Genomic DNA, 25,946 nt, shown 5'->3' with positions numbered 1-25,946 from the left:
AGTGACAATCTAACATCTTTAGCTCTGCGTCGTATCTTATTGTCATTGCCACCGTCTCCAAAGCAAAGAGAAATCCATATCTGAAAAACAAAACAAAAAGATTTGATTGAAGGCACCGGTGCAATGCTGGACAACATTTAGGTAAGTGACGACTCTGCAGTTCTGACTGACAAAAGCACAAACTGTTTGATGAGTTGTGAGATTCAAACAGGGGTCGGCAACCCTAGGCACGCGTGCCACCGTTGGCACGCGAAGGGTTAACTGATGGCACGCACGACCATAGCTGGACTGGCCATCGGACATACCGGCATTTGCTCGGTGGCCCGATGATTTTTTTTTTTTCTTTGGTGGTGGATTGGCCAGACGCTGGTCGGTGTGTAAAAATAACTCAGTTGTTTGGTGATGGCTATGGCGTAGCTTCCACAGATTCAGTAAAATTAACAAGTGGTGGAGGCCAGCAGGTGGATGAGGGAAGGGGAGGCAGGAGGAGAGACCCGAGGCAGCCGCCGGTCGGAGCGTCAGGTGAACTGAACTTCAGGTAAGAAGTTATGACCTGCAGTCTATCTGGGTCAGATATAAACCAAGTTTAGGTGTAGTTTATTTTCATTGTGCTGACTTTTTACAGTCAGTTACAATAACTCGTACTGCGTGCTAGCTAGCATGACGGAGTTTCTATACAGCTGGGTGGGTGCTATGATTTTATTGATAGTGAACTTTATTTTATTCATAAGGTTAGTTAGTAGAGTTGCCAACCGTCCTGTACAAACGGAATTGTCCTGCATTCAGAGAAATTATTACGCGTTTCGTGTTGAGCTGAGAAGGAACACAGTTTGTCCCGGACTTCAGCCAGGATGGAAAAAGACACAAAGCTGGAGTTATTCTGTGTCTTTGCTGCACAGCTGCCTCTTCTCCTCTCATTCTCTCCCCTCTCTCTCCTGTTGCTACTTCAATCATGAAACTGATCAATAATCAGCTGATCAGCTTTTCTCTCTTGTTTGTTTATCGCTCACTTTGCGCCAGAAAGAGGAAACCAGCGGATGTCGCACTAAACAACAGCAGCACGTTTAAGCTTGATCAGCTCTTGTTAGAATTTATTTAAAATTAATTTCTAGTATCAGCTGATGTTTGCTGGAGCCACAGCTGTAAAAGCTGCTGGTCATGATATCGGTTTGGACATCTGGTGAGAGGGAAACATGAAGATGAAACCAGGAGATGTCCTTACTGAATCATCAGAGCTGAACAGGTGATGGAGAAACAGGTTTACCTTTTAGGTGACATGAATGAGTTGGAGGGAAGTTATGAACTGTTTCTGAGAGACAAATAACACCAGGATCCTTTTCTACGTAGCTGACAGCTGGTAACTGTGCAGGTCTAGCAAAGTTATGCCAGGGGGCCAGGTAGGGCATTAACAGGGAAAGGGGGGCACAAAGAAATACTTTCTTATTCTCATTTAAAATGTCTGGCTGTTATTAAATAATTATCTGAAGCTTACAACCAAAGTTTTTATCTGACGTAAAATGAATAGAAATCATACATTTACCAACAAGACAGTGTCACTGTCACAACAGCATTTGTTTTCATTCAAAGGCTTTATGGCTTTAATATCTGGGGGGGCCGGTCTTTAGTCAAAATGCATCCATAGACTTGAGACACAATGCATTTTTGGGACTTTCAGGTGTATGGACCAATGTTTTATTTTCTGATCAAACCAGAAATCTTTAATGAGCAGCTAGATTTGTCTCGCATTAACTGGCTGAGTTAATGCCAGTTAATGCGACATCAAAGCAGCTGGAATCCACAGCTGTGCATGTTCATGGAGCTTGCATTTTCACCTGCTGGACATCACTACCTGACAAGTTTAACTGTCTTCAGAACATTGCAGAGGCCTTATTGACAGTATTTGGCTCTACATATCTGTGTGAGCAGATTTTCTCTCACATGAGTGTCCTCAGGTAGCCGTCTGAATGTTGGACACTCGGAGACCTGTGTCTCTGAGTGGGAGACCAGAGATCACATTAACATGTGTGTCTGTGTATTAACAAACATACCATATTGGCCCAGTTTATTTTTCTTATCATTGTTGTGAGGAGACCATAAATAGCATTTGTATTTTCTGTTGTACAGTTCATTTGCTGTTATTGAGTTCTTGTTATGAATAAAAAGTGTCTTTTTTTTGTTTCAAAATAGCTGATAACTATTCGCTGATAGCTGCCAACATTTGCAAACAAATATAATTCTATAAAGTGGTTCTATATAGTGTGTAACTGTTCATATAGAGCGTTATTAAATTTATTGCTAATGCAATCATATGGCACACTGACTTCTGAGGAAATTTTAAATGGCACTCGCCATCAGAAAGGTTGTCTACCCCTGGATTCAAATGAGAAACTCATCAGTAGTAATGAAGTATATGTAGAAACAACAGCGGAGTGTTTACAAATACAACGAGAAAAGTGAATGTGCGTGCAGTGACGGGGTTACAAGCGGAACCTTTCTCATTTATCTTGTTTCCCGACTGGCTCGGCTCGGCTGTTTTTTTCCGGTGACAGCCGGAAATGGTAGCAGGAGGCTTGTGGAGGTGACCGAATGGCAGATAGCAGAGTAATTCTGTAAAGATTTTGTTAGCGCCAAAGAAAAGCGACCAGAATTTGTTGATTTCAACAGTGTACGTTTAGTCGGTGTCATGGGAGCCCACCTGGTCAGAAAGTATGCCACCGAGACGGACACCGAACCCGACCCGGCGAAGAAATTCGAGTTCGACCCGCAGTTCGGCTTTGCAGAAAGGAAGGAGAGAGGTTGGTCTGCAGCTAGCAGCTCGGCCACTTTTACAGCTGCCTCTTTATATTTATTTATTTTTTTTAATTAATTGAGACTGGAATTGATTTATTAGCAGCTAGTTTGGCCTGCCAACTGTTAGCTTTGCAGTAATGTGTTGGTTAGCTTATCAGCTAACTGGTTTTGTTAGTTTGTCATGAGCTGTACCAGGATTTCGGCACAGATTACTCATGACGGGGATTCTTATCTCCGCCATCAAACTAAGTTTATATCACACAAAAAGTTGTATTTTCATGGTTGCATTGCACAACTGGTTTAATCACTCAAAGTTCAGATTAGGCTAGAAACTTTCTATGGACCTCTGTGCCGAGATACTTGGAGTCTGGTGTACAAAAGTATACAAACAAAGTCTATACTGATGCAGTCTACTCTTCTCAAGAGTTTAGTTTGAGCATTATCTCTTTCGCAACAGTTTACAGATGTCTGAGTGTTCATCAAACTACAATTAGACATCCTGTCTAGAAATGGAGGAAATTCTCGATTCTCATGGTGAATGGGCGTCCCAAAAGCAACCTCAAAATGCCTACCTCTGACTTGCTTAACCTATATTTATGTATCGACTGTAATAAAAGTGGCAGAAGCCAGTGCAACATTGCAGAAGTCCTCAAGGAAGCTCCTCAATACTACTTTGGGGAGATGAGGCAAAAGCTATGTAAAATACACAGAGAGATCCTTGGTGGGAAAGAATGACTTTTCCCAGGATACCATATTTAGTGGAGTTAGATATTCATTGTTATTGAAAACAATAATTGAAAACAGTCCCGACCTCGACCCTGCTGCCATGTTTTTGTGTGATATTGAAAAGGCTGTAAAGTTAAATCACCCCAGAAACTTTGATAAAATCAAACGATTTTGTGCAAGGAATGGTTTGAAAAGTGTCAGAAGCAGCTACTTTTCTGATTCACTTAGTTTTTCCAGACTGCCCTTTAACTGCTTTCTCAATATTTTCAATCAAGACATGAAAATGTTTGGTGATATTAGTTTAGCCATATTGTGTTTATCCATAATTAGGACTAAGAATAAGGTCAGAAGACTTATTTTTTTCTTGCAAGCTTCTATATCATATTCTATTTAGCACATCAGGATGTTTTACTTGGTAATGATTCAAAATTTGTGTCCCTTCGTCAGAGATGATTGCGACACAGGAGCAGATGAACTTGGCCCAGTTGCCTTTGGAGCAGAGGGACTACTGTGCCCATTACCTCCTGAAACTCATGAAGTGCAAGAGGGACAACTGGCCCAACTTCTTGGCCTGCAAGCATGAGAGACACGACTGGGACTACTGCGAGCACCAGGAGTAAGTGCTTACAGTTGTATAGACATTTCTTTGTTGCTGTTAGTGCTGCCATTTAAAACAATAAATAGTAATTAAACTTAAAAATAAAACTTTTAAATATAAAATATATATATATATATTATATATATATATATATATATATATATATATATATATATATATATATATATGAAGTGAAAACTGAGGTCTGCTCCTATGAGTAGATGTTTATTTATAGTAGATTCACTTTTTTAAAACTATCGATATTGAGGAAGCATGTATTACTGTCAGATGTCAGTAAATCTTAGCCACGCACGATTCATATCTAAAGTAATTATGAAGTCTGAAAACAATCTGGTCATGTGGAGTCTACAAAACATTAGGTCCATTTAGTAGCTTTCCTTTAACCTCCTAAGAGCCGAACTCTCTCATGCCATGCATTTTTAATTTCTCTTTGCTATTTGAGCTGATTGAGACCTGATGAGCGTAAAAACAAAGAATCACCAGTTTTTTGTTTTACCTGATTTGTTTCTGACAAAAATGAGATCCACATAAGAGGATATTTGCTTTAAATTTCTCTATAACAGTGGCAGTATAACGTCCTCGTAAGTGGATATCAGGCCCTTGTAGAGCAAAATTTAGTATTTTGGTCTAGACAACTCAAAATGTGATGTCCACATATGTGGACGCCAGGTCCTAGGAGGTTAAATTTCTTGAGACCCTCACCAAAATGTTAAAGTTCTTGACGTAGCTGTACCAAAAAGTGGAGCATATCGGGGATTTTAACATGGAAGTCTGTGAGGATCAATTCACATTTGAAACTGAAGTTTCTTGCACTTCTTAATTTTTAAGCCTCAGAAATTCCTGCTGGTATAAACAGAGCAACTAGTTTTCTTCTTTGAATATCAAAGCAACACAAAACCCCAGATTTCATCAATAAACTTCACCGTGATGCTTGTGTGTTTCTGCCTGCAGCTATGTGATGCGTATGAAAGAGTACGAGAGGGAGAGGAGGCTCCAGCTGAGGAAGAAGAGAATTGAGGCTCAGGCTCAAGCGGCATAATCAGTTCATCCTCTGATTCTACTTCTTTGTATATACCTGCTACTGTTCACATTAAACAATATTGTTTAAGCTCTACATCCAGCGTCTTATTACTGAAAATAAAACGGATGTTCCATTTCACCTTAAAATGATTTTGATTCATTTGAACATTCCTGTTTTAAAAGGTAGTGTAGATGTCATGAATTAACCTGAAATGACACAACCACATGTTGGTTTACTTTTTTTAATAAATTACATCAGACATTAACAAATTAAGTTCTGTCACGGTTTCAGATTTGGATTTATGGAAATAAAAACTGAGAACTCTATGCTGAATATCACCAGGTGCAAAATCAACCCCTAAACAACAGTACTGGATGAAAAAAAGAGGAACTGTGGTGTCATATATACACTGGTTAGTTTAAAGGTGAAAACTGCTCTGGGAAAGCAAACACACATCAAAACTCAATTTACCAATCAGGGTTTGTCTGTCTTCGATAAAAAAATTAGAGCAATACTAGTGTTTTACATTCTCAAACAAGACAAAAGGGGGCAGATTACAGGAAGGGAAAACAAAGGTTGAACATCATGGAAAAAAAAAAAAACAGGCTCCTTTTTCCCAGTCCAAGTTCCAGTGTAGATTTTAAAGCAAGGAAAAGGGGAGGGTTTGATTCCTACAAACAGGCAGTGCTGACTAGTCCTCTACAGGATGAAAGGCAGGATGGGTGAGCGGAGAGGAGGGTAGTCTCGGAACTCCTTCAGGTAGCTGCGGTGCTTCCCCTTGGCCCAAACGGTCATCTGGATGAAGCCCACCAAAGTGAAGAAGGCCACTGGCAGACACTGCGTCATGAGGGTGAAGCCAAGCCAGGAGCCCAACTGCAGGAGGAAGGAGAAGGATGTGACACATAAGTTTTCTTTTTCCCCTTATCTGGTTCCTTTGTCACTACACTCTTACAGAGATGGCTGTCAACAGTGAGCAGTACACTGAGAATTTGGATTTTTATGAATCCATATACATGTGATGGAAATGACTTTTTTTCCATAAAAGATTAATGAGGTAACTACACAATGGATTTATTTTACAGTCAGATTTAAAATCTGGTGGGACAAATAACAGATTTTTTTTTTCACCAATGTAATTGACCTAATTTCCAGACTTCAGATTCCAAACACTAGATTATCTGCTATAGATAGTCAAACAGAGCTCCACCAATCCAACTACAAGTCCCAAAAATCTGTTGTAAGACAGAAGTTCCTGGGTCCATAACGTGACAGATGAGAGCTGTGGTGGAACCTCCCCAATATTTGGCACTTGGCTTTTAAGTTACAAATGAACAACGTATAGTTCTCGCTAGGAGAAAAGCCAGTTATGTGATAAAAATGTACTAATGCCACCAGAGGGCAGCAAACTCTTTGGTTAATGCAGCAGTTCTGAACCCTTCAGACTTGCCCCCCCTTGAGAAGAAGGAAAAAAGCTGTTAACAATAAAAGGGTCCGAGTTGAATTAAAGCACAAGGAAAAGCATAGGGGAAAAAAAGATTAAATCTGCAGTTTCAATCCATATTTTCCCCCCAGACCTATACTGGCTCACCCCACAGTTTAACAAACTGAACATACTTCAATACAAGTGAGACACTACAATTTATATACTCAAGTGAGAGTACATTCAGCTGCATGGTTAAAGCATCAATGACCCTCTTAAAACTGATTTTTTACTACAGTGGACAGAATACTATTAGCCACCCAAGTCATTAAACCTGTTACCTCATAGGTGTAGTTGGGACAGGAGACCAGCAGAAAGATCCAGGTGAAGGGGTTCTTGGTTGGATAGGGAATCTTCCTGGTCTTAGAGCCTGGATTTAGGGTGGTGGGTGAATGAAAATTCAAAATATTTTCAATCCATGCAGTCATCTTTAGTTTTATTATTTGTTGACAGAATAATGTTTTGTTTAAAACTACTGAGACTGCAAAGAGACCAACATTTTTCAGTCAGATTTGGACTATGAAAATAGCACACACACACACACACACACACACACACACACGAAAACAGGGTTCTATATGAAGCTTTTATTTTACACTGAAAATTTCAGTATCTAATGTCACATATTATACTTCATCATAACTTATCAATATCTTGAGGAAGTCACTTTTTGTAGTTTGAGTTTTTGTCATTTTCTATTAGGAAATATTTAAATCATACATTCAGAACAAACTTCTTCTGAAGTAATACTCTTCAAGTATTATTTCTAGAAAGAGAAGAAAAGGCATGGAGATATTGATGTACAGATTTGACAGGTGTGTTTACCTGGTGGACGAAGGTTCCGAAGAGCAATGTGGATGGAGAAGTTGCCAATCTGACAGAACTGGAAAAAGAAACCATGTCACTCCTAACATGTTAAATTTAAAAAAAAAAAAAAAAAAAAAAAATCAATCTTTAAAAAAAATCTAAGCATAGAAATGTTCTTACCAAGAATATGATGAGGGCAATTCTGATCTGTTGCTCCCCATAAACTGCAAGAGAGGCAATCATTGTAATCAGCAAAGGGAAAAAAAAAAAGAGTTACAATGACACACTGGCACGTGTGAGCGTTGATTGTAAGAAATTGTAGCTGCATGCATACTCACTGGGTGGTGTATATAGCGGGTGGTTGATGTAATAAGCCATCCATGCTGCAAAGCCCCAGTAGTAGGTACAATTCTAAAACAGAATGTGACAGAAGCATTGTCACCCCAACATTTTCAGTCAGAAAATTAAACACTTTTCATCTTGTACTCATTTAAATCAGATCTTCAAAACACATATTCGCGTGAGGTAAGGTAACATGGACGAATGTAAATGATATGCATTTTTAAGTCACCTTGAAGATGTTGCGTAACGGCATTGTTCCATGAGAGAAGCGATGGACAAACAGCGTCTCCAGGAGTCTCTTAACGTAGTGGAAAGAGTGACACATACAGGCAAGACTGGAAAAATATAGACACTTGATTAGCCTTATTACATTTATCTAAAAAATAACTTAAAAAATATTGGCAGCTGCTAGTATTTTTGAAACCTCTTAGCCTCCTAGTAAATAAACCTATGGTATGGATTTAAAAAAAAAAAAATCCTAGGTGATTTTTTAGAGTACTTGACCTCTGACCTTCACCTTGAGGTCACCAGGATTCAAACCTATGGTATGGATTTGAAAATCCTACATGACTTCCTTTTTAAGTGATCAGATTCACAAGATTTTGAGAAAACTTGAGCTCTGACCTTGACCTCAAGGTCACCAGGATTCACTCAGCCAAGATTTGTAGCAGATGCACCTATGGTATGAATTTCAAAAACCCCTACACCACCCCAAATCTCGAACTTGGGAGCCCATGTTGCCTCCCCGGCAGGGTGACAACAATAACCCATCAGCCTTTTTAAAATAAATAAATAAATAAAATAGGCGTCCTTCATTAAGTTACAAACAAAGCAATGCTTCTTTTAGTTTAGATTATTTAGTGCAACTTTCTTTTGACTGCTTACAGCAAGTTTCTGGGGTTTTGTCAGACTACAGACTAGTTCACATTTAATAAAATCCATTTATAAACCGATGAACACAGTTTGTAGTCTACATCTAAAGTTCTGGCAGGTCATTAGTTTGATCCTATCCCAGAAAATGTGCAAAAGAAAAAACCCTCAATGATTCAAACCCCTGACTCTCAAATTCAGTTGAGACTCTCCTGATGCGATCCATTCTGGATTGCAAAATATCGTTAAAATCCTAAATGTGCAATGTTCACACTATACGACCACATTTGACACCACTGAGCTAAAATAAGGCAAATACTTTAATGTCCGCTTATCAGTGTTTGTATTTGATATACAATTAGGGATAAAACTCATCAGAAGTGTTTACAACACTCAGCTTACAATGTTGTTTACTACAGCTAAAGCTTTATATTTAGATGGCAGGCACAAGAGTGTTATTAATCTTCTATTTAAGCTGTTGAGATGGTCACAAAAGAGGACAAGCAGGCTCTGTTTGACTACACAAGTGTTCTGAAAGTGTGTTTGAGACACTCACTGTACAACCCAGTGTTTACTGGTGGTAAAGTCATATTTGGGTGGGTAGATGAAGGGAACCCTGAAGTAGAACAACAGATAGATGACCAGTGGACCGGTGTACTCTGTTAGGAAAACCTGAAAAAACAAACAAACAAGAAAGTAGAATAGATTAGTCAGAACTTTGGAGACTCAAACAATGAACATACACTCTCAGTCATTTTAACCTTGGTCATATATTATTTTCCATCTGCTTGTCCTGCATCTCCCTGCAGAGTCAAAACAACCTTCACTGTCAAAGTGGATTTCTGTGTAGCAAGTTAACCTCAAAGTTAGGTCTAAACGTCTGACCCACAAACACACACTCAATTTATACACACAGGGAAAACTCTATATAGCTCTGCTTGATCCCACTTGCACTGATGTATTTGGGCTTGACAGGGCTGTTGGACCCGTTCATGGCAGCACAATATGTTCCTGTCTTTGGAGCTGTCTTTGTGTTGTACTCACTGTGACCCAGCTGATCTGAGCTCCCAGGTCTCTGAAATAGAAGGTAGCTGTAGTCCCTACAGGAAGATGCTGCAGAACGTCCTCGTCCTTCAGAGACTTCCCCTCTGAAAAAACACACGTTACTTAATATGAGATTTAAAATGTATTTAAAATAAATAAATTATAAAAATAAATGATTTCAAGTCAGAAGGAGAACATTGATTTAAGTGGACCTACTGGGGTCGAGGCGAATGGACTGTCGGGCTGGGTACCACTGAGGATCTGAAACAAACAGAAAACAGATCTTCTTAAGACTGTTGTGAAGTATTTATCTAGGCTACGTTAGAAGATTTCCTTGATCTTGACTTAGATTTATGAGGCTGCAGACAGATGGCACTCACGGCTTTTGTGGAACATAGACTTGATCTCCCCGATGGTGGCATTTGGCTCAACCTACAAATAACATCACAATAAATAAGTGCAGGGACATGTACACACAAAGGAACAGATAATAACCCTGTTTTCCATTCATGATAGTGATTAGGGGTAAATTTAGCTTTGACTGTGTGCGCACACTCCATGGATGGGAGCTATTTAACAGCTGGTATTAGGGTTTCAAAGAAACTTGGCACAGAGACGCACAGCCAAAGTACACAACCTCATGCCAGGCTGCCAGCAATGGCTCAACAACCCCCCAATATAAAAAAGGAATGACGACGAAACAGAAACACGAAGAGCGCACAAAGGTAAATATGGACATGAACAGTTGTTACAGGACAACAAACAGTTAAACCCTGGAATTAGCTTGAATCTTGTTGTTTAAAGTAATAATCACTATCACAATTATTTGAACAAGTGGTTTTATCTGTTTAAGCTAAGGAGGCATGCATTCAAACAAAATATCTAGATATCTATAATTGAGCTATTTATAAATATTAGAGCTATTTCTTATATTTTGTAACTTTATAATATATTGTCTTAGCACGGTGGCAAGCACTGTTGCCGCATAGCAAGAAGGTCCTGAGTTCAATTCCACCATCAGGCCGGGGTCTTTCTGTGTGGAGTTTGCCTGTTGTCCCCGTGTTTGCGTGGGTTCCCTCCGGGTACTCCGGCTTCCTCCCACCGTCCAAAGACATGCAGCTTGTGGGGATAGGTTAATTGGATAATCGAAATTGTCACTAGGTGTGAATATGAGTGTGAATGGTTGTCTGTCCCCGTGTGTTGGCCCTGCGACAGGGCGACCTGGCGACCTGTCCAGGGTGTACCCCGCCTCTCGCCCTATGACAGCTGGGATAGGCTCCAGTAGGGCTGTGCGATATGACCAAAATCTCATATCCCGATATTAAGACATCTATCGTCCGATAACGATATAAATCACAAAAATGTAACGTTTTCTGTAAATTCTGTGAATCTCGGGCAGCTCGACTTGCGTGAAGTGTTTCCAGCTGGGCGTCGCGTACCTGGAGTCGAGTGTTTTAACTGATGCATGAAACGATACATTTTTAGACATAAGTTGTAACAGCCGCCGTTTTCTTTGTGAGTATTTATTACACGGCGTGTTGCGGGGAAAAGCCTGTTCTAACGTTTGAGTCTAAGGTTTATTTTTTAGCACCTGGCGGCTCTTTTTTGCTTCTCATCCGTAAATACTCTGCATCTTTCAAGTGATTCAGTTTATTTTGAAAAGTCTCAACAGGATCTTGAGCTTTATTGTGAAAGGTTTATGTGGAAAATAAACAAGCGGACACGAGGTGGTTTTACCGTCGTTGTTGCTAACGACAACGCATAAAAACAAGCGCTTGTCCGTCTGTAGTGTGGTTATATTAAATATAAGAGAAAGAGAGAACTTTAGGAAATTAATATAGCCACTACAGTGACCATCAAAATAATGAAAAAATATTGCCGTAAACAGTTTATTTTGCGACACCACGAAACAAACGATAGCGTAAAATGAAACGATAGACGTTTTTATATCGTCATCCGATATATATCGTTATATCGAACAGCCCTAGGCTCCAGCGCCCCCCGCGCCCCTGAAAAGGATAAGCGGAAGCGAATGGATGGATGGATGGATGTCTTATTTAATTTAGTTCAGTCTGTTACTGTTCTTATTGTCTTAGAGCAACTGTAACAACATATTTTCCTTGGGGACTAAGTATTTGATTCTGATCCTGTTCCACTTACTAGTGCCCATAAAAATGAGACAAGCCCGGGCAAGTCTGACAGCGAGAGCTGTGCCTTAGCCTCTGATTTGTTTACCTTCAAAGGGAGGTACTTCAGCCTCCTCTAACAAACAAAACATACAAGAAAACTCTTTCACCAGTTAAGGCAAAAACACCATCAAGTACAACAAGGCTAAGGAAGAGGAGATGGTAGTAACTGGTGGTCAGTGAACTTAATGTAAACAAATGACCTCAAGAATTGCTGGAGCACTCGCTAACTGCACTGAATATGACAGGAAGAGCAAGCAGATTGAAAATGAAGGTTTTAAGCATTTAGTTAAAAAGTTCAACCCAAGCTTCAACTCCTTGGTACAAAATATTTTTCTGTTTTATTATTTGACAATATTTTAACCACGATAAGGTTAAGTTAATTTAATTAAACTAGAGACAGTTGTTTTATACTTTTTCTTAAAATTTCCAGGGAAAACACTACCTAAGCTAAATTTGTGCTTACATTTGGTTTATAGTATATCACTGGATATACTGCTGGGTCACTACTATTGTACCATAACGCTGCTGCGGGCACCTTTTTTCAGTAGACTCGCTCTTTAAATTAGGTACAGTCTCATAAACAGCAGTAGCTCATTGTAAAAGGAAAATGCCTTTCCTTTACTTAAACTTTAAAATGCTGCTGTCTGCAAGCTGTGAGTATCAATAACGAGCCTGCGTTTCTTTCCATCTGGGAACCAGGGACCTTTTTTGCACAGTGTGAGAACTACTACACTATGTTAAGACTAAAATGCCATTAAAAATGTCAATGTTAAAAAGTGCAAAAACAAAACATAAGGCGAGGTAGTGTGCATTGAGAATGTTACACAATCAAAAGTCCCCAAACAAATGCAATGTAATAAATATTCAAGTAAGATTTAATAGGAAAGAACTTCATGTTTCAGATATGTAACTGTATATATTACTATAGAACCACTTAACCCCATTATTTTTTTATTTTAAAATTCAACTGTTAAATAGGCTTATGATTTGCTTTTTATGAGTTTGATTGATAGCATCAAGTTTGGATAAACTATTTATCAAAGGTCCAGAGATACAATTTCTTAGCCAGGCCAGCACTTTTCAGTGTAGACAGTTTAGCAATGGTAAGCCATCTCTGCAATTGTCTTTAAGAAAGGATGTGAACTATTTTTTAAGCTTTAAATCAAACTTGCATTGTCTTGCTGATTGCTTATTTCAGTGCTCACAAGGAGTGTAAGGAGATACTGCTTTACACTCTGTCATCATCTGCCTGTTAAAGTGTCTTAGCTTTCAAAGATCGTGTGACAAATCAGTAGTAGACTGAGCAGGTCTGCTGTTGTAATTGACTTGGCTTCTGTTCATGTCCCCCCGAAGACCACATGCCATTTTCAGCAGGGTGACATCACTATGGTTGAATTAGATGGACCAACCACCTCTCTGAACTCCCACTCTTTCTACAGGCCTCATTTAGTATGAAGTCAGTTAGTCAGTCATATACACACACCGAGCCAGACATAATACAGAACTTGATTTTTATTTATTTATTTTTTTTTTAAATGTGTCACACAGCTTGTCAGTTTAGCTCCGTTAGCCTACTTTGGAGGACCAAACCTCTCTCCCAAAGGGCCTTCTGTCCAGATCCAAATCTATATCTGTCACATCTGTCAAGCTGCCTCCAAAGAGGTGGTAAGATTGATGATGTTATCACCATAGAAACTCTGCTAAGCTGACAACAGAGTATAATCCAATAAGGATACAACCTTATACTCTGCGGTTCTGAGGAGTGGCCTTTAATAAGCCGAGTCTGCCGTGGCTGATCACACCGTGAATTTGACTAATGCAACTCTACACTCACAGGACTCACAACAACAATACACTAAACAGTTCTAATGCAAGAGCAATAACCTGCAGGCTGAGCACTAACAATTTAAATCTGTCAAACATTACAATAACAAAAGCACAGGGGGAGTAGAAATAACTGTAAATATGTCTGATAAAGCTGGCTTAAACATCCTTTCAAAGTAAATATGGCTAATGCAGTACTGATACCCACTTAGTCCCAACTGTAAACACAACTGAAGTCCATCAGTCAACACATTGGTCAAATGTAACAGCGGTGTAAATGGTTTGTTGTATTGCAGCAGTGAAACAGGGCACACTTCAAAATTAAAAAGAATTTTAAAACTGACGTTAAATGTCAATTAATGTCAAGTCTAAAGCGATCTTGTACTAATTCAGCTTCTGTTGTGATAGATTTTATAGCTACTAAAGCTGTTAAAGTTAAACTGATGCAATCAACAGACTATTGTTCCTGTTTTTTGTCTTAATATCTTGTGTATCTTCAAACAGGTTCAATCACATTTTGGAACAAACAGCATAAAAGCAGAAATATTCACATTTTTCAAAGACTGTCAGAGTGGTTAAACAGGGTCAAACCTGAATCTCATACATATACACACACTTTATATATATATATGAGATCAATATAATTGTCATGATTAATACCACTGACCAGACAGTGACAAACAAGGGGTAATGATGCTGATGCTGTCTGCATACACTGATAATCATATTAGCTACCTTTATCCAGAATCCAGCCAGAAGCACATAGATTTGAAATAGAAATCCCTCTACAGATAGAGAAATAGTTGCTGCAGGATCCAGATTAACCAGAATACAACCAGTTGGCAACCAGTTGAATCAAGTCTCTCACTGCAAAGCGGTGAGTTGCAGATGAGTTACGGTCATCGGCTCAGACTGACTCAGAATGACTGCTGAAAATCTGTCTGTCTAAAAATTGCACGGCTACTTGCAAACCTTTGCCAATATGCATAACAGACAGCAGTCAGTCTGAGTTGAGTTGTGACTGTTTGGAGACAGGATGCCTCATACCAGGTGTCCTATAACCTCAAAAGTGCTTCCCCAAAGGTGGAAGGTGTTGCATGTTGAACTTCTGAGCAACCAGCTGTTCATCACACCTACTTATGACTGTTAACAATCACCAGGCAACCACTGAAAAGTGGTTCTGGTCATATTTTATAAAGTGTCATAGTGCAACATGGGAATGCCTTCAAAGTGTCTAGCAATATTTTATCATACATTATCAACATATTTCACTGCACATAAGCGCATGCATTTCTGAGGCCATGCACAACTGTGATTGCATTTATATTGTAATGCCCAGTGCTTTAAGTGAACCGTCTGTCCGACCCCTCCAAAATAATAAGTGTGGGAATAAATACAGGCTACAGACGTAACACAGACTGCATTAGGCTGCAGTTGTTACTCTTATTTTGTACATGTCTTCTTCTATGTGCGTCAATAACCTCTACCATATACAGATGAATAAAACCAGTAGTGCTGTGCTGTATGTATGAAAGGCACTTCAGTGTGTGCACCATTGACAGACAGCAGCACTCAGAGGCTGTGCACACCCACTGACAGACAGTGGGGACTACAGCTATAGCAGCTTTTCCATGTTCTAGAAAACACCTGACTTACATAAAAAGACCATTCTACTGAAATATAAGGAGAGAAATATTGGATCTATTGGACTGAGCAGAGAAGCAAAGATTACATGTGCACAAGCAGTTTTTAAAAAGATTGGGTATCAAAGTAAGTTAGGTGTGAAAGTAAAATTAAAGTTGCATAAATATTTAAGAAAAAAAAGGTTCCACAAATGTGTAAAAAAAGAGGAATGATGTCTTACCTTGTCCAGGAAGCAGAGCTTGTCCTTGGTCTTGGCGTCCAGAATCTCCACCTCAAAGAAAACAACAGCCTTTTTAGTTTTTTTGGCAGGTTTGCGTTTACTCTGGGCTTGGACCGGCAGCGGGGCCGGCACTACTGCCCCGTTAGCCACCCTTTTGTTGCCTGTGGCCTCTAATGCTAGGGCATCCATGTCCACAGTTCTTCTCCTGCTCTCGGTTTATTCCCGTCTTCCCCTCAGTTCTCTCGTCACTCTCCACCTCTCAAATGTTTATCTCAGATGCAGGCTAAGCTGGAGAAGAGAGAGGAGGCTCTCAGCTGTGGAAATAAATCTGTCTCTGTCTCTCCCTCTTCCTTCTCCTCCTCCTCCTCTGTCATTCTTTTACTCTCCCTCCCTCCCTGTCTGCACCCCACTCATTCCTTCACTTCTGTTGTGCCACTTTAACTCCCAGGCGACCCCTGCAGCACAAACATATGCCGCGCGCGTGTGTGTGTGTGTGTGTGTGTTTGTGCGCATATGTAGGAATGCCCAGTATTCCCCAGCTGTCACCTGTGTTTATCATTAAAGAAACTTCCAGAGCTGAGAGGAGTAGCTTCCTTTCAGAGCTGCAGTGACTTGCATTTGAAATATAACTCGTTCCTAAAAACAGACGCCTGATGACCACTGACACTTCTCAACTCCCAGCTAAGTAGAATGATGAAGGAGAGGTAGAGTAACAACACCCCTTTCTAGTTAGACCCCCCCAGTCTTCCTCTACCCAGCTAAATATAAAACACCTCCTGCTAAGTCCACATAACCCGACCTCTCCCCCTACAGACCCCACACCCATCTGTGTCTATTCTGTGATGTCACGCTTTTACTGTTAACCACACTATGCTGACATTCAATCTGCTCCTAACTTCAACCCCCATGTCCATAAGTAAACACTGTGACACCAGTTTAAGGTTTCACTATCACAGCCTACAGGAGTTTTACAGTATGAAACCAAACTGAACAGCCAGATGTCTCAGTCACATACGACTACAGTCGCCTGTTTCTGCCACCTCAGGGTGATAATACCCCCCCCGTCTGAGGGCTTAGTCAGGGCATTCCCCTTGGCAAACTTTGCCATTCCACTACCTTAGGACGGAGACTTGGGATACAATTTCAAAAAATGAATGAAAGACATGCAGTCACAAGTGGCAGCAGGATCAGATTCGAACTTGGATTTGGATGTGTAAATGCAGACCATCTTGAGTAACGAATTACCCGTATGTCCACTACCTGTATCCAAACATCAGATTTAAACAGGGGCTAAAATTGAATGTTATTCTGGTTTAAAAAATAGATGAATAACTAAAAAAATAACTTAGTGTCGCTCATAATTTAGTATTTAAGTTTTAAATGTCAGAATTGTGAACACTTGTTCACCTTCACATCGCTTTGATTTAATGTACAACAAGACTCAGATGACTCATTGACCATTGTTTTGTCATTTTTGCAAGGCAGCCTGTCTGATTAAATGAAGTGATTTAATTAGTTAATTATTGTCCTGAAAAAAGTAGTGACATAGATTGCCTCATTTTTTTTCTTCCCAGACACATGACACTGCTGCAGAGACTTTGGGGAAATATCCCTATCTCAGTTTCTGTGTCAGGCACCCCCTTTGCCTGAGTACCTCCCCCCGTCTCATCTATCTATATAAAAGCTCTGGCAGTGACAGTCTGTGCTGCTAATACACTCTGGGGTGAGAGTGGGAAACAGGGAGCACCAAGCTTAAGTGGACTTGAATAATGACCACACAGAACCTATTTATTCAAGGTAAGAGATCATTTTAAAATATTTCACCAATATAAGTAGAAACATTTTGGTTTTTCTACACATTTCTAGATACTCATTACATGTTGATGACTGTGAAGTTGCTCTCTGGTGCTATCTAGTGTAAATGCATTAAAACAGAGATTAAACTGATTAACTCAAAAAATAAATACATATGTATTTACATAATACATATATGTTTTACAAAATACGTATATATATATATACACATATATATACACACACATACATATATATACACATATATATTTCGTGTTATCCAGTTAATTTTAGGGTAAACCTGATTTTTCAGGACTACAAAGGTGGTTCACTTGTTATTGGGCTACATTGCCATAGGTTCTCCCACTGAAAACGCTACGTCCAGATGAACAGAATCAACTTTTGGAGATCGCCATAGTAACTTATGCTGTGAACCTAACCTGCTACGGAGAAGGTCATGTGCCAGATTAGAGGAGAAACCTGAGTATTAGGTAGTTAATAATCTGCTTCATGTGACTGCTTATTCTGACTTAGTGAATCTAGATAACAGAAAGATACCCTGGGTATGTTGAATTCACTTCATCGTACAGAGCCCAGGATGTGGTGGATTGATTTTAGCTCAAGTCAAGTTAGTCAAGATAACAGAGCGCTCTGAATCCAGGTTAGCTGTTTGGTTTCCAAAAGAGACAAAGAACCACAGATATGATGTTAATTAAAGTTTAACATGTGCATTTTGCTTCAAAAGTCAATGAACAACCATGCTTAATATTTATGAATACTGACCAATTTAATAGGTGTTTTTGCCAAATAATCTGAGTCACAAATGTTAGTATAAACACCTGGTGTATGTGATTCCATGATGCTCTGGCATACATGTGGTTATTACACAGTAACTCCATGTACACATCTAAAATGTTTAGAATTTTCAAATCCAGCTAAAGGGTTTGTACTCAAGTTCAAGCCCTTTAGCTGGTTCAAGTGATAACTGACGAGATAAGGTGAGTCAGGCAGCTTGATCAGAGATCTTAGGAGACAGTTATGCCACATTGGCCAGTCAAGTTTTTATCCAGTACTGAGGAATGTTTGGCACCCTCCCATACTGGTTTTAACCAGAGTTAGAGGAAATCACCAGAAAAGTAATGAAGTACAATAAGTAGTCATAAATCAATGAAATGTACATATTTTTTTTTAAATTAACTCAACATAAGGGCTGCATGCCCTAGTGTGCTGTAGACAAACTGTAAGCATGGAAAAAAGCCCTTACAGTGCAAATAAAGTTGATGCAGTGTGAAAAAGACTAAATTGTTAAATTAAACCAATGTTTAATAAATGATTTATTGTATTATAAAATTTAAAAGCATACGAGTATGCATTTTACTTCAGAGATAATCTAATTAAGTTTGTTCTTTGATATTTTTTTTAATCATTTTCGGTCTTTTTTTCTCATTTAAATTCGAATCCTGCCAACAGGTCTCAAAAGCGACACCTGTCAACGGAGAAAGGGGGAGCCAGAGCCGTTACTGGGTGGGTTGGTTTCTGTCAGACTGCTTCAGATCCTGTCTGATGGGTTTTTTTGTGCTCATGAAACTGTTAACATCTGGAGAAACGTAAGGTGCTTGCACAAGTAAAACGGCTGCTTGCAACAGGAAGCTTTTCACGTTTGTGATAAAGCAGTAAAGAGGCCCCTATGTACGTTTTTCCTTCTTAATATACAAATATCTCAATTATTTTACTCATTCCACTTCATTTAAAATGTATTTTTTTATTATTTTTTAACCCACAGTTATACTACAGGGGGTTAATTTAGAAGTGCTGAGATTGCGCACTTGACCGTTCACCTGCATTGGGTAAGAATAAGATAAGAAGCGCCATGAGTCACTCCGGCCAGAGATGGCGATGATGCCGAGCATTATCCTACACCCAGTTATCAGTCTTCAGCTAACAGAGAAGTAGCCTACAATTTACAATGAGAACTTATCAAACGCTCAGCTTAAGTATAATTAATCATATCAGCGGGTGTTGTTTGTGTTTCGGATACAGGATTAGCCAATTAAACCGCGCCTTTAACGACAACAGGCCACAGCACCTCGTTCATATAGGGCACAGTATATGAGAGGCGGCGATGCAGCAGCGTGCTATTTTCACTGCTCACGTTTAAAGCTTTAAATTTGAACCTCTTTTCGCTGATTTGGAGAATTGTCTGGGAACTTGTGGGATTATTTAATTAATTCATTTGTAGCCCCACTGACGGATAAAGTTTCATAGATACTACTTACCTCGTAGTGCTTCATCTTGGCAGTTTGCACCCCTTCCTTAGTATCCCAGATGAGTGACAGGAGAGCGTCCAATCAGCGAAGTAATACACAACTGCTGAGGCACAGAGCCGTGCACCATAGGTCAGCACTGCGATCGCGCCGCAGCCAATCAGCTCCCGCATCAATTGCGCGTACACGCCCGGCTTATCAGGGATGTAGCCAATGGGACTTGAGCATTGGGAGCGGTCGCCTCTACGCCGATATTGTTGGATTTTTTTGTAGTCTAAAGGGCAGCTCTCTCAAGTGAACAAGAGATTGTAAAAAACGGTTTTTTCCTGCAGTCACTCGTTCTCAGTTATCTAGTACTTTTTTTTAAATGTTTAATTGCTTTTACTTTGGATGTTTTTTGACTGGAACTACATCATTTAAACTAAATGTTTGCTAGATCTTTGGGTCATCTATTCCAGCTAATGGGTCATCTTATCCTTGTAAATTAAGTGTTGTATTAATAAAGTTTGATTTTTTAAATTACCTGTCATGTGTCACTTCAATGTCTCAAATTTAATGCATTACTGTCTCTGTATGTTTTTCTTTGTCACATTACTGGTGGACTCTTTTGTCACTCCATTTCCTCTTTCAAAATCACTTTTCAACCACTCAACATTTGACCAATGGACAGCATCGTCCAAGTCGAGCAACATGCAGTTGAGATTTGTGCTTAACGTATGGTAGTCCGATTGTGTCAGTTTGCCACTGCTCATAGGTAAATACACATTATTTACCTATGTAACTTTGTTTACCTATACCTATTTACCTAGTTGTTTTCAACTGGTGTAAAAGTGCTTCTGTGCAAGCCTCCAAAATTCTTCTGCATGCTGCTCAACATGCAGCTGTGGGTTGGTAATAAGCAAAGGGAATGAGAGCAGCAACCACCCCCCACACACACACACACACACACACAAGGTTTAGGATTAAGTTAACTGGTGATTCTAAACTAGCCAAATGTATGAGTGTGAATGGTTGTCTGTCTCTACTCAGTCTGGTGTGTTGTTAATCTTACAATAGACTGGCGACCTGTTCAGGGTGTACCCTGCCTGTCGTCCTATGAAAAAAAAAAAAAAAAAAAAGGACACTGCTACAGTGATTTGGGTGGGTCTTTCTGTTACCACCCTTTCAGTTAGTACTGGCAGCAGCACTCGCCTGGAAAACAAGTTTTCCTTCACATGACGAAGAATTTTGTGTTTTGTACTTAAGTCAGATTTAGCTTGGATCCTTTTTTAAAATAAGTGATTAATAATAATAATAATAATAATAACAATGAAAAGGTGGTCTTAGCAATCGCTGCAAATCATTACATTTATGTATTATCTAGCTTCAACATTTAAATCAGTTCGTGCAAAACAGAGATTTAAAAAAAATGCAGTTTAAAGAGATGAAAAAGTGGGCTTCCAGATGCGGCTACATGGTAGAATAGAGCCAAGTTGAGCAGTTTAATCCCATCAAACATGGCAGTTTCTGTATCTCTTTCACATGTTTCTTGTCTGCTTTCCTCTAAATGAGGTAACAGGTCTAAAAAAGGCTGATCCCTCCTGATGGCACAGTGTTATTGTTACACCTTCCTGTTCACCACTCTGCCAGTCAGTAAGCAGTGAATTTATTTGTCTTAAATCTGGGCCGCACCCAAGCGTGGAAGTTCCTGCCAGCAGTTCACTCAGCTTCAGACTGACTGCATTTGGTGTGCCAAGCCAATAATCCCAGGGGACATGTAGGAATGGATTTTTTCTAATGTTTGAAATATTTTGGAGTAATCAAGAGTGGACTTGTGATTTTGTTTTGCATCAAAATAAACCTAAAGTTATGTTTATCAAGACAGTGAGGGCTGCCAAACATACCAGAAACAAAAATAATAGGAGAAGGATTCAGAAAAGCTGACCTATAAAAAGGGGGTTTCAGCAGTGCCTTGAAACAGACCACAGATTCAGTTGCCCTGACAGGATGAGGAAGGCTTCTCCAAAGTTTATGCACTCCAACCTCAAATGAGTGATCAACTCTGGTTTTAATATAAGATTGTTGAAAGAGACCCCGATCAGATGATCTGAGAGGCCATTTGGTGTTATAAAGCATACATGCATATACATACACGAGTCTAGCCATATAGGGCTTAATATGTCATTAATATAATTTTAAATAAAAACAAATTCAGCTTAATTAGCAGAAACTGTTTTGAGTAGGTTGTTCTGTAGTACTTACTGGAGTACTGATCTGGCCCTTTTGAAAGCAAACTGGGTTGTGTGTGGCCCGTGAACTAAAATATGTTTGACACTCCTGGATCAGGCATGAAACGTAGGTTGAGAAATATGTCCGACAGCACATGAAGGCATCATGGCGTGACGTCCCGCTGGGCGTGTCCCTCCAGCAGCGTCACCGAGGAGATTGTTCAGGCTGGTTATGGAAAACTCTGGAAGTTTCCACACTGTTTATAAAGAAAATATGGGGGGCTGAGCGGACCGAGTTGAGACAGGACTGAGGACGTGCGGCAGAAGTTCATCACCAGCAATTTACCAACAGCTACAACAATTTAGACCGTTGGTTGGTTAAAATGGGTAAAGACTACTATGAGATTTTGGGGATTAAGAAAGGAGCATCAGAGGATGACATCAAGAAAGCTTATCGTAAGCAAGCTCTGCGTTACCATCCTGACAAAAACAAGTCACCGGGAGCCGAGGACAAATTCAAGGAGATTGCTGAAGCTTACGACGTTTTGAGCGACCCTAAGAAAAAAGATATATACGACCGTTTTGGCGAAGAAGGTAAGTTTTCTTAATCATTCAATATTGTTGGGCATCAAGGCGCTGTCAGAATAACATTTAACACACTTGGGGCTACGAGCTGTCAACAAGGCTGGGCGGAAACAACAGTTCTGAACATGTGTAGGCTAAACTGGGATAATCCTGAGTGTCATGGCGCTGTCCTGGCAATCCTCCTGTCCTCCGACCTTCAGTCAGTGGCTTGTCTCTGAGCCAGGACAGGAGAACTGGTCTGCTGACGGCAAAACTCGCATTGCACGTTTCTGCAACAACTCTGAAGTACGGAGAGAAGCTGGAGGGTTCTGCATCTGACGGGACAGGAAGGGGGCGGGGGGTTCGGCTTTTAGGCCGTAACGATGACTAGCTAACCTCGGTGTTGATATTTTTAGTGCACGAAAACCTTAAAGGGTAGAAAATTCTACTTAAGTGTAAATGTTTTATTGTTACAACAAGCCAAAGTATAAAGCATAATATGCTTATAGTTTAAAGTCTTCAAAGTCAACAACAAAGTAAAGCTTTAAAACAAATGGATATCAATTTACAAAATTTACATCCAAAGTATAGTGAAGTGGAAGCATAACCTTCAAGTGCTTCAGCGTTGTCCTCGTTGTACTACGCTGCAGTATACCATTACTCCTATTCATGTTGTTAGACAATGATGATGGACATTGTGAGATTAACAGTACTCTAGAGCAAGGGTATTGGTATGGGGGGGGCAGTCCCACCCCATGCACCCAACTGGACATATCCCAGCTACTCTCATGGAATACTTAAGTTACTCCTAGTAAAGCCTGGTAAAATTGTGAAAAATCACCTATCCAGTGCAGTTATCCAGTGCACTCATGCAGTGAAACCTCAGTTATCCCCAGGGATCACAGCATTACACAAGCATTCATGTTGTATTTATTCACATTCTTCTTGGTACCTCCTGAACTGAGAGCATTTCCAAATAAGGATGCTGACAAGTAATATTTTGGCACACAGTTAAACAGCAGCTGCTGTATAACTTTGGTTATACAGCAGTGGTTTGTGGCACTTTTTGGGGGTGTGTGGGGGGCTATTAATTCTAACATGACAAATGTGTTTTAGCCCTGTTTCCTGGCTGATTTTAGTGTTATGCTAGTTTCACATCTGCTTTTGTACTTTAAAGGGTGTTTGCAAAATCAAAACACAGAATAACTTTGTTCATACTATTGTTTAAGTGAAAAAACATGGTATAATAAAATTCTCTTTTAGCAGCATTCACGTGAACCTCATTAGTGTATGGGATATTTTTAAATCATTACTAATAAAGATCTAAAATTAGTAATTTGCAGTAAATAAGATGCACAAAAGTAAGATAATGATGACTAACAACTGTTTCTTACAAGAATAAAAAAACCCCAAACAAACTTACTGCAGTGTGCCAAACCCAAACTGAATCCTTTTAATCTGATTGTTTCTACTACGTTTCCAGGACTGAAAGGCGGAGGCCCTACTGGTGGTGGTGGTGGTGGTCCTGGCACCTTCAGCTACACCTTCCAGGGCGACCCCCATGCCATCTTTGCAGAGTTCTTCGGTGGACGTAACCCATTTGAACAGTTCTTTGGCGGGCGGAATGGAGGCATGGATGAGGAAATGGACACTGATGACCCATTTGCCCGCTTTGGGATGGGTGGCAGCGGAATGGGGGGAATGGGTGGGTTCCCTCGCTCCTTCAGCTCTGGTATGGGCGGTCACACTAGTGTGGTAAAGAAGCAGCAGGATCCTCCTGTAGTTCATGATCTCCGGGTGACCTTGGAGGAAGTGTTGTTGGGTTGCACCAAAAAAATGAAAATCTCTCGGAAAAGGCTGAACCCTGATGGCCGAACATTAAGGAAAGAAGAGAAAATCCTAGAGGTACAAATAAAGAAAGGCTGGAAAGAGGGCACTAAAATTACGTTTCCTAAAGAGGGAGACGAGACTCCTACAAACATTCCAGCTGACATTGTATTTGTGTTGAAAGACAAGCCACATCCAGTGTTCAAACGTGACGGCTCTGACATCATTTACACCGCCAAGATCTCACTCAGAGATGTAAGTTAAGAGTACATATAACTTTAAAAATGCTTTTTCAATTTTTTTTTTTTAATCAGTTTAAATGTTAACTAAATGACAGATGAACTTAACTGGAATTCCTAATGTTTTTCTTCTCTATCTTCTTCTCTTCTGATCCACCAGGCTTTGTGTGGCTGTACAGTCAATGCACCCACACTAGATGGCAGAACAGTCACTGTGTCATCAACAGATATTGTGCATCCGGGGATGAAGCGACGAATTAGTGGAGAAGGGCTACCTTATCCCAAACGACCTGATCGTCGGGGAGACCTAATAGTAGAGTATGAGGTCAGGTTCCCAGAGCGGCTCACTCAGAACGTGCGGGACACAATCGCTCAGGTCCTTCCTCGATCTTAAAAAAAGACAATCATACCAACAAAACTTAAACAAAGCTGCCAATATATATTTTTGTCAAATATCACGTGGTTACTTGTGGCGGTTAAACTCACTCCAGCCAATAAAGGACAAACTGATGTGTCAGATCATCCTTGGTCTACTTGATCATCTGTAGTGTGAGAACCACCTTTGGAACATGCTTACCTGAATGGGTGAAGCAATTCACAGACTAGAATGTAAATATATGACCAATACTGTGTGTTGTTTGATTTCTTGAATATTATATTTTGATGACAACGAGTGTATAATATATAAAATGTATGCGCACTATTCTGAGGGAGCTGTTGTTCATTCTAAAAGTCTCATTGAGAAGTTTATTTTATTTTATTTTATTTTGTAAGAAATTACAACAGGAACATTTGCATTTGTTTACATCAGTGGTTCCCAAAAGAGCTACTTGGACAACAGCAACATTTGCATGTTTCCAAACCAACTTCATTCTAAGCCAAAGACTAGAAAATATGGTGAACATATCTTCCTTTGGTTTCACCTGCACAAGTTACATAGTTAGTATAGAGCTCCTATAAAGTTTCTTATGATGGATAAAAAATGTCCTTTTCTGAGAGACTTGCTTCTTGACATCAAGTAATTTTATGTGTGTTTGAATGAGTGGTGTTGCAGTTGATGCTGTAAGGAGTGACATTAAAATCACAAGTGTTGCACTATCTTTGGACAATAAAGACATTAAAATTGTTTAATGTTAAAGAGAGTAGTCTTTCTGTTTTTTATTGCTCTGTGAGTATTTCAAATTAAGGTCTGTCAAAAGTGATACTGTTTCCATGTAATGGAAGGAAATTTAAAATTCAATAAGGGCAAGTTTTTTCCCCATGATTTTCTTCCTCTGGTGAATGTCTGCTCTTTAACAAAGATGAAAGGAACACCATGAGCAAAATTGTCTGAGTCTCCTACATTCACTAAGTTCGATGTCAGTTTTGACTAACAAGGTTTAAAATTCAAAGTCTTGTCTGCTGCCACTATAAATACACATACTTAATTCTATAATTTAATCTCATTGAACTTCAGATACTGAGTGTCTCAAAAA

At 39.7% G+C, this 25,946-nt stretch overlaps 3 protein-coding genes across 3 annotated transcripts; 2 read left to right on the top strand and 1 right to left on the bottom strand.

Annotated features, from left to right (window-relative positions):
• The first annotated feature begins 2,526 nt into the window (after window positions 1-2,526).
• ndufb7 (NADH:ubiquinone oxidoreductase subunit B7) lies at window positions 2,527-5,249 on the top strand. Its single transcript, XM_031727414.2, has 3 exons — window positions 2,527-2,795; window positions 3,964-4,132; window positions 5,087-5,249. Exons 1-3 carry the CDS (start codon window positions 2,684-2,686, stop codon window positions 5,172-5,174), a joined length of 369 nt encoding a protein of 122 aa, XP_031583274.1. The 5' UTR covers window positions 2,527-2,683; the 3' UTR covers window positions 5,175-5,249.
• A 134-nt stretch (window positions 5,250-5,383) lies between these two features.
• Window positions 5,384-19,794, bottom strand: tecrb (trans-2,3-enoyl-CoA reductase b). Its single transcript, XM_031727490.2, has 12 exons — window positions 19,647-19,794; window positions 15,577-15,627; window positions 10,080-10,131; window positions 9,916-9,960; window positions 9,700-9,803; window positions 9,212-9,327; window positions 8,015-8,120; window positions 7,782-7,854; window positions 7,624-7,667; window positions 7,462-7,519; window positions 6,918-7,006; window positions 5,384-6,029 (listed from the first exon to the last, which is right to left on the bottom strand). The coding sequence occupies exons 1-12, from the start codon at window positions 19,659-19,661 to the stop codon at window positions 5,856-5,858; spliced, it is 927 nt and encodes a 308-aa protein (XP_031583350.1). The 5' UTR covers window positions 19,662-19,794; the 3' UTR covers window positions 5,384-5,855.
• Window positions 19,795-21,935: 2,141 nt separating this feature from the next.
• Window positions 21,936-25,287, top strand: dnajb1b (DnaJ heat shock protein family (Hsp40) member B1b). The gene is made up of 3 exons (XM_031727489.2): window positions 21,936-22,435; window positions 23,889-24,487; window positions 24,632-25,287. Exons 1-3 carry the CDS (start codon window positions 22,225-22,227, stop codon window positions 24,863-24,865), a joined length of 1,044 nt encoding a protein of 347 aa, XP_031583349.1. The 5' UTR covers window positions 21,936-22,224; the 3' UTR covers window positions 24,866-25,287.
• The last annotated feature ends 659 nt before the right edge of the window (window positions 25,288-25,946 follow it).

The sequence above is a fragment of the Oreochromis aureus genome, linkage group 6 (genome assembly GCF_013358895.1).
Source record: "Oreochromis aureus strain Israel breed Guangdong linkage group 6, ZZ_aureus, whole genome shotgun sequence".
NCBI classification, from domain to species: Eukaryota; Metazoa; Chordata; class Actinopteri; order Cichliformes; family Cichlidae; genus Oreochromis; species Oreochromis aureus.
The sequence above is the reverse complement of the archived record's forward strand: the minus strand, read 5'-3'. Positions and strand labels throughout refer to the sequence as shown.

Bases quoted from the DNA above. Each gene is read 5' to 3' on its own strand.
- tecrb (XM_031727490.2), bottom strand. The intron at 9,328-9,699 runs GTGAGTACAACA...TTGTTTTTTCAG, and splicing joins CTCAGATCAGCTGGGTCACA to GTTTTCCTAACAGAGTACAC. The intron at 7,007-7,461 runs GTAAACACACCT...CCCTAAATCCAG, and splicing joins TCGGAACCTTCGTCCACCAG to GCTCTAAGACCAGGAAGATT.
- ndufb7 (XM_031727414.2), top strand. From the start codon at position 2,684: ATGGGAGCCCACCTGGTCAGAAAGTATGCCACCGAGACGGACACCGAA. The intron at 2,796-3,963 runs GTTGGTCTGCAG...TCCCTTCGTCAG, and splicing joins TGCAGAAAGGAAGGAGAGAG to AGATGATTGCGACACAGGAG. The intron at 4,133-5,086 runs GTAAGTGCTTAC...TTCTGCCTGCAG, and splicing joins GACTACTGCGAGCACCAGGA to CTATGTGATGCGTATGAAAG.
- dnajb1b (XM_031727489.2), top strand. From the start codon at position 22,225: ATGGGTAAAGACTACTATGAGATTTTGGGGATTAAGAAAGGAGCATCA. The intron at 22,436-23,888 runs GTAAGTTTTCTT...CTACGTTTCCAG, and splicing joins CGACCGTTTTGGCGAAGAAG to GACTGAAAGGCGGAGGCCCT. The intron at 24,488-24,631 runs GTAAGTTAAGAG...CTGATCCACCAG, and splicing joins CCAAGATCTCACTCAGAGAT to GCTTTGTGTGGCTGTACAGT.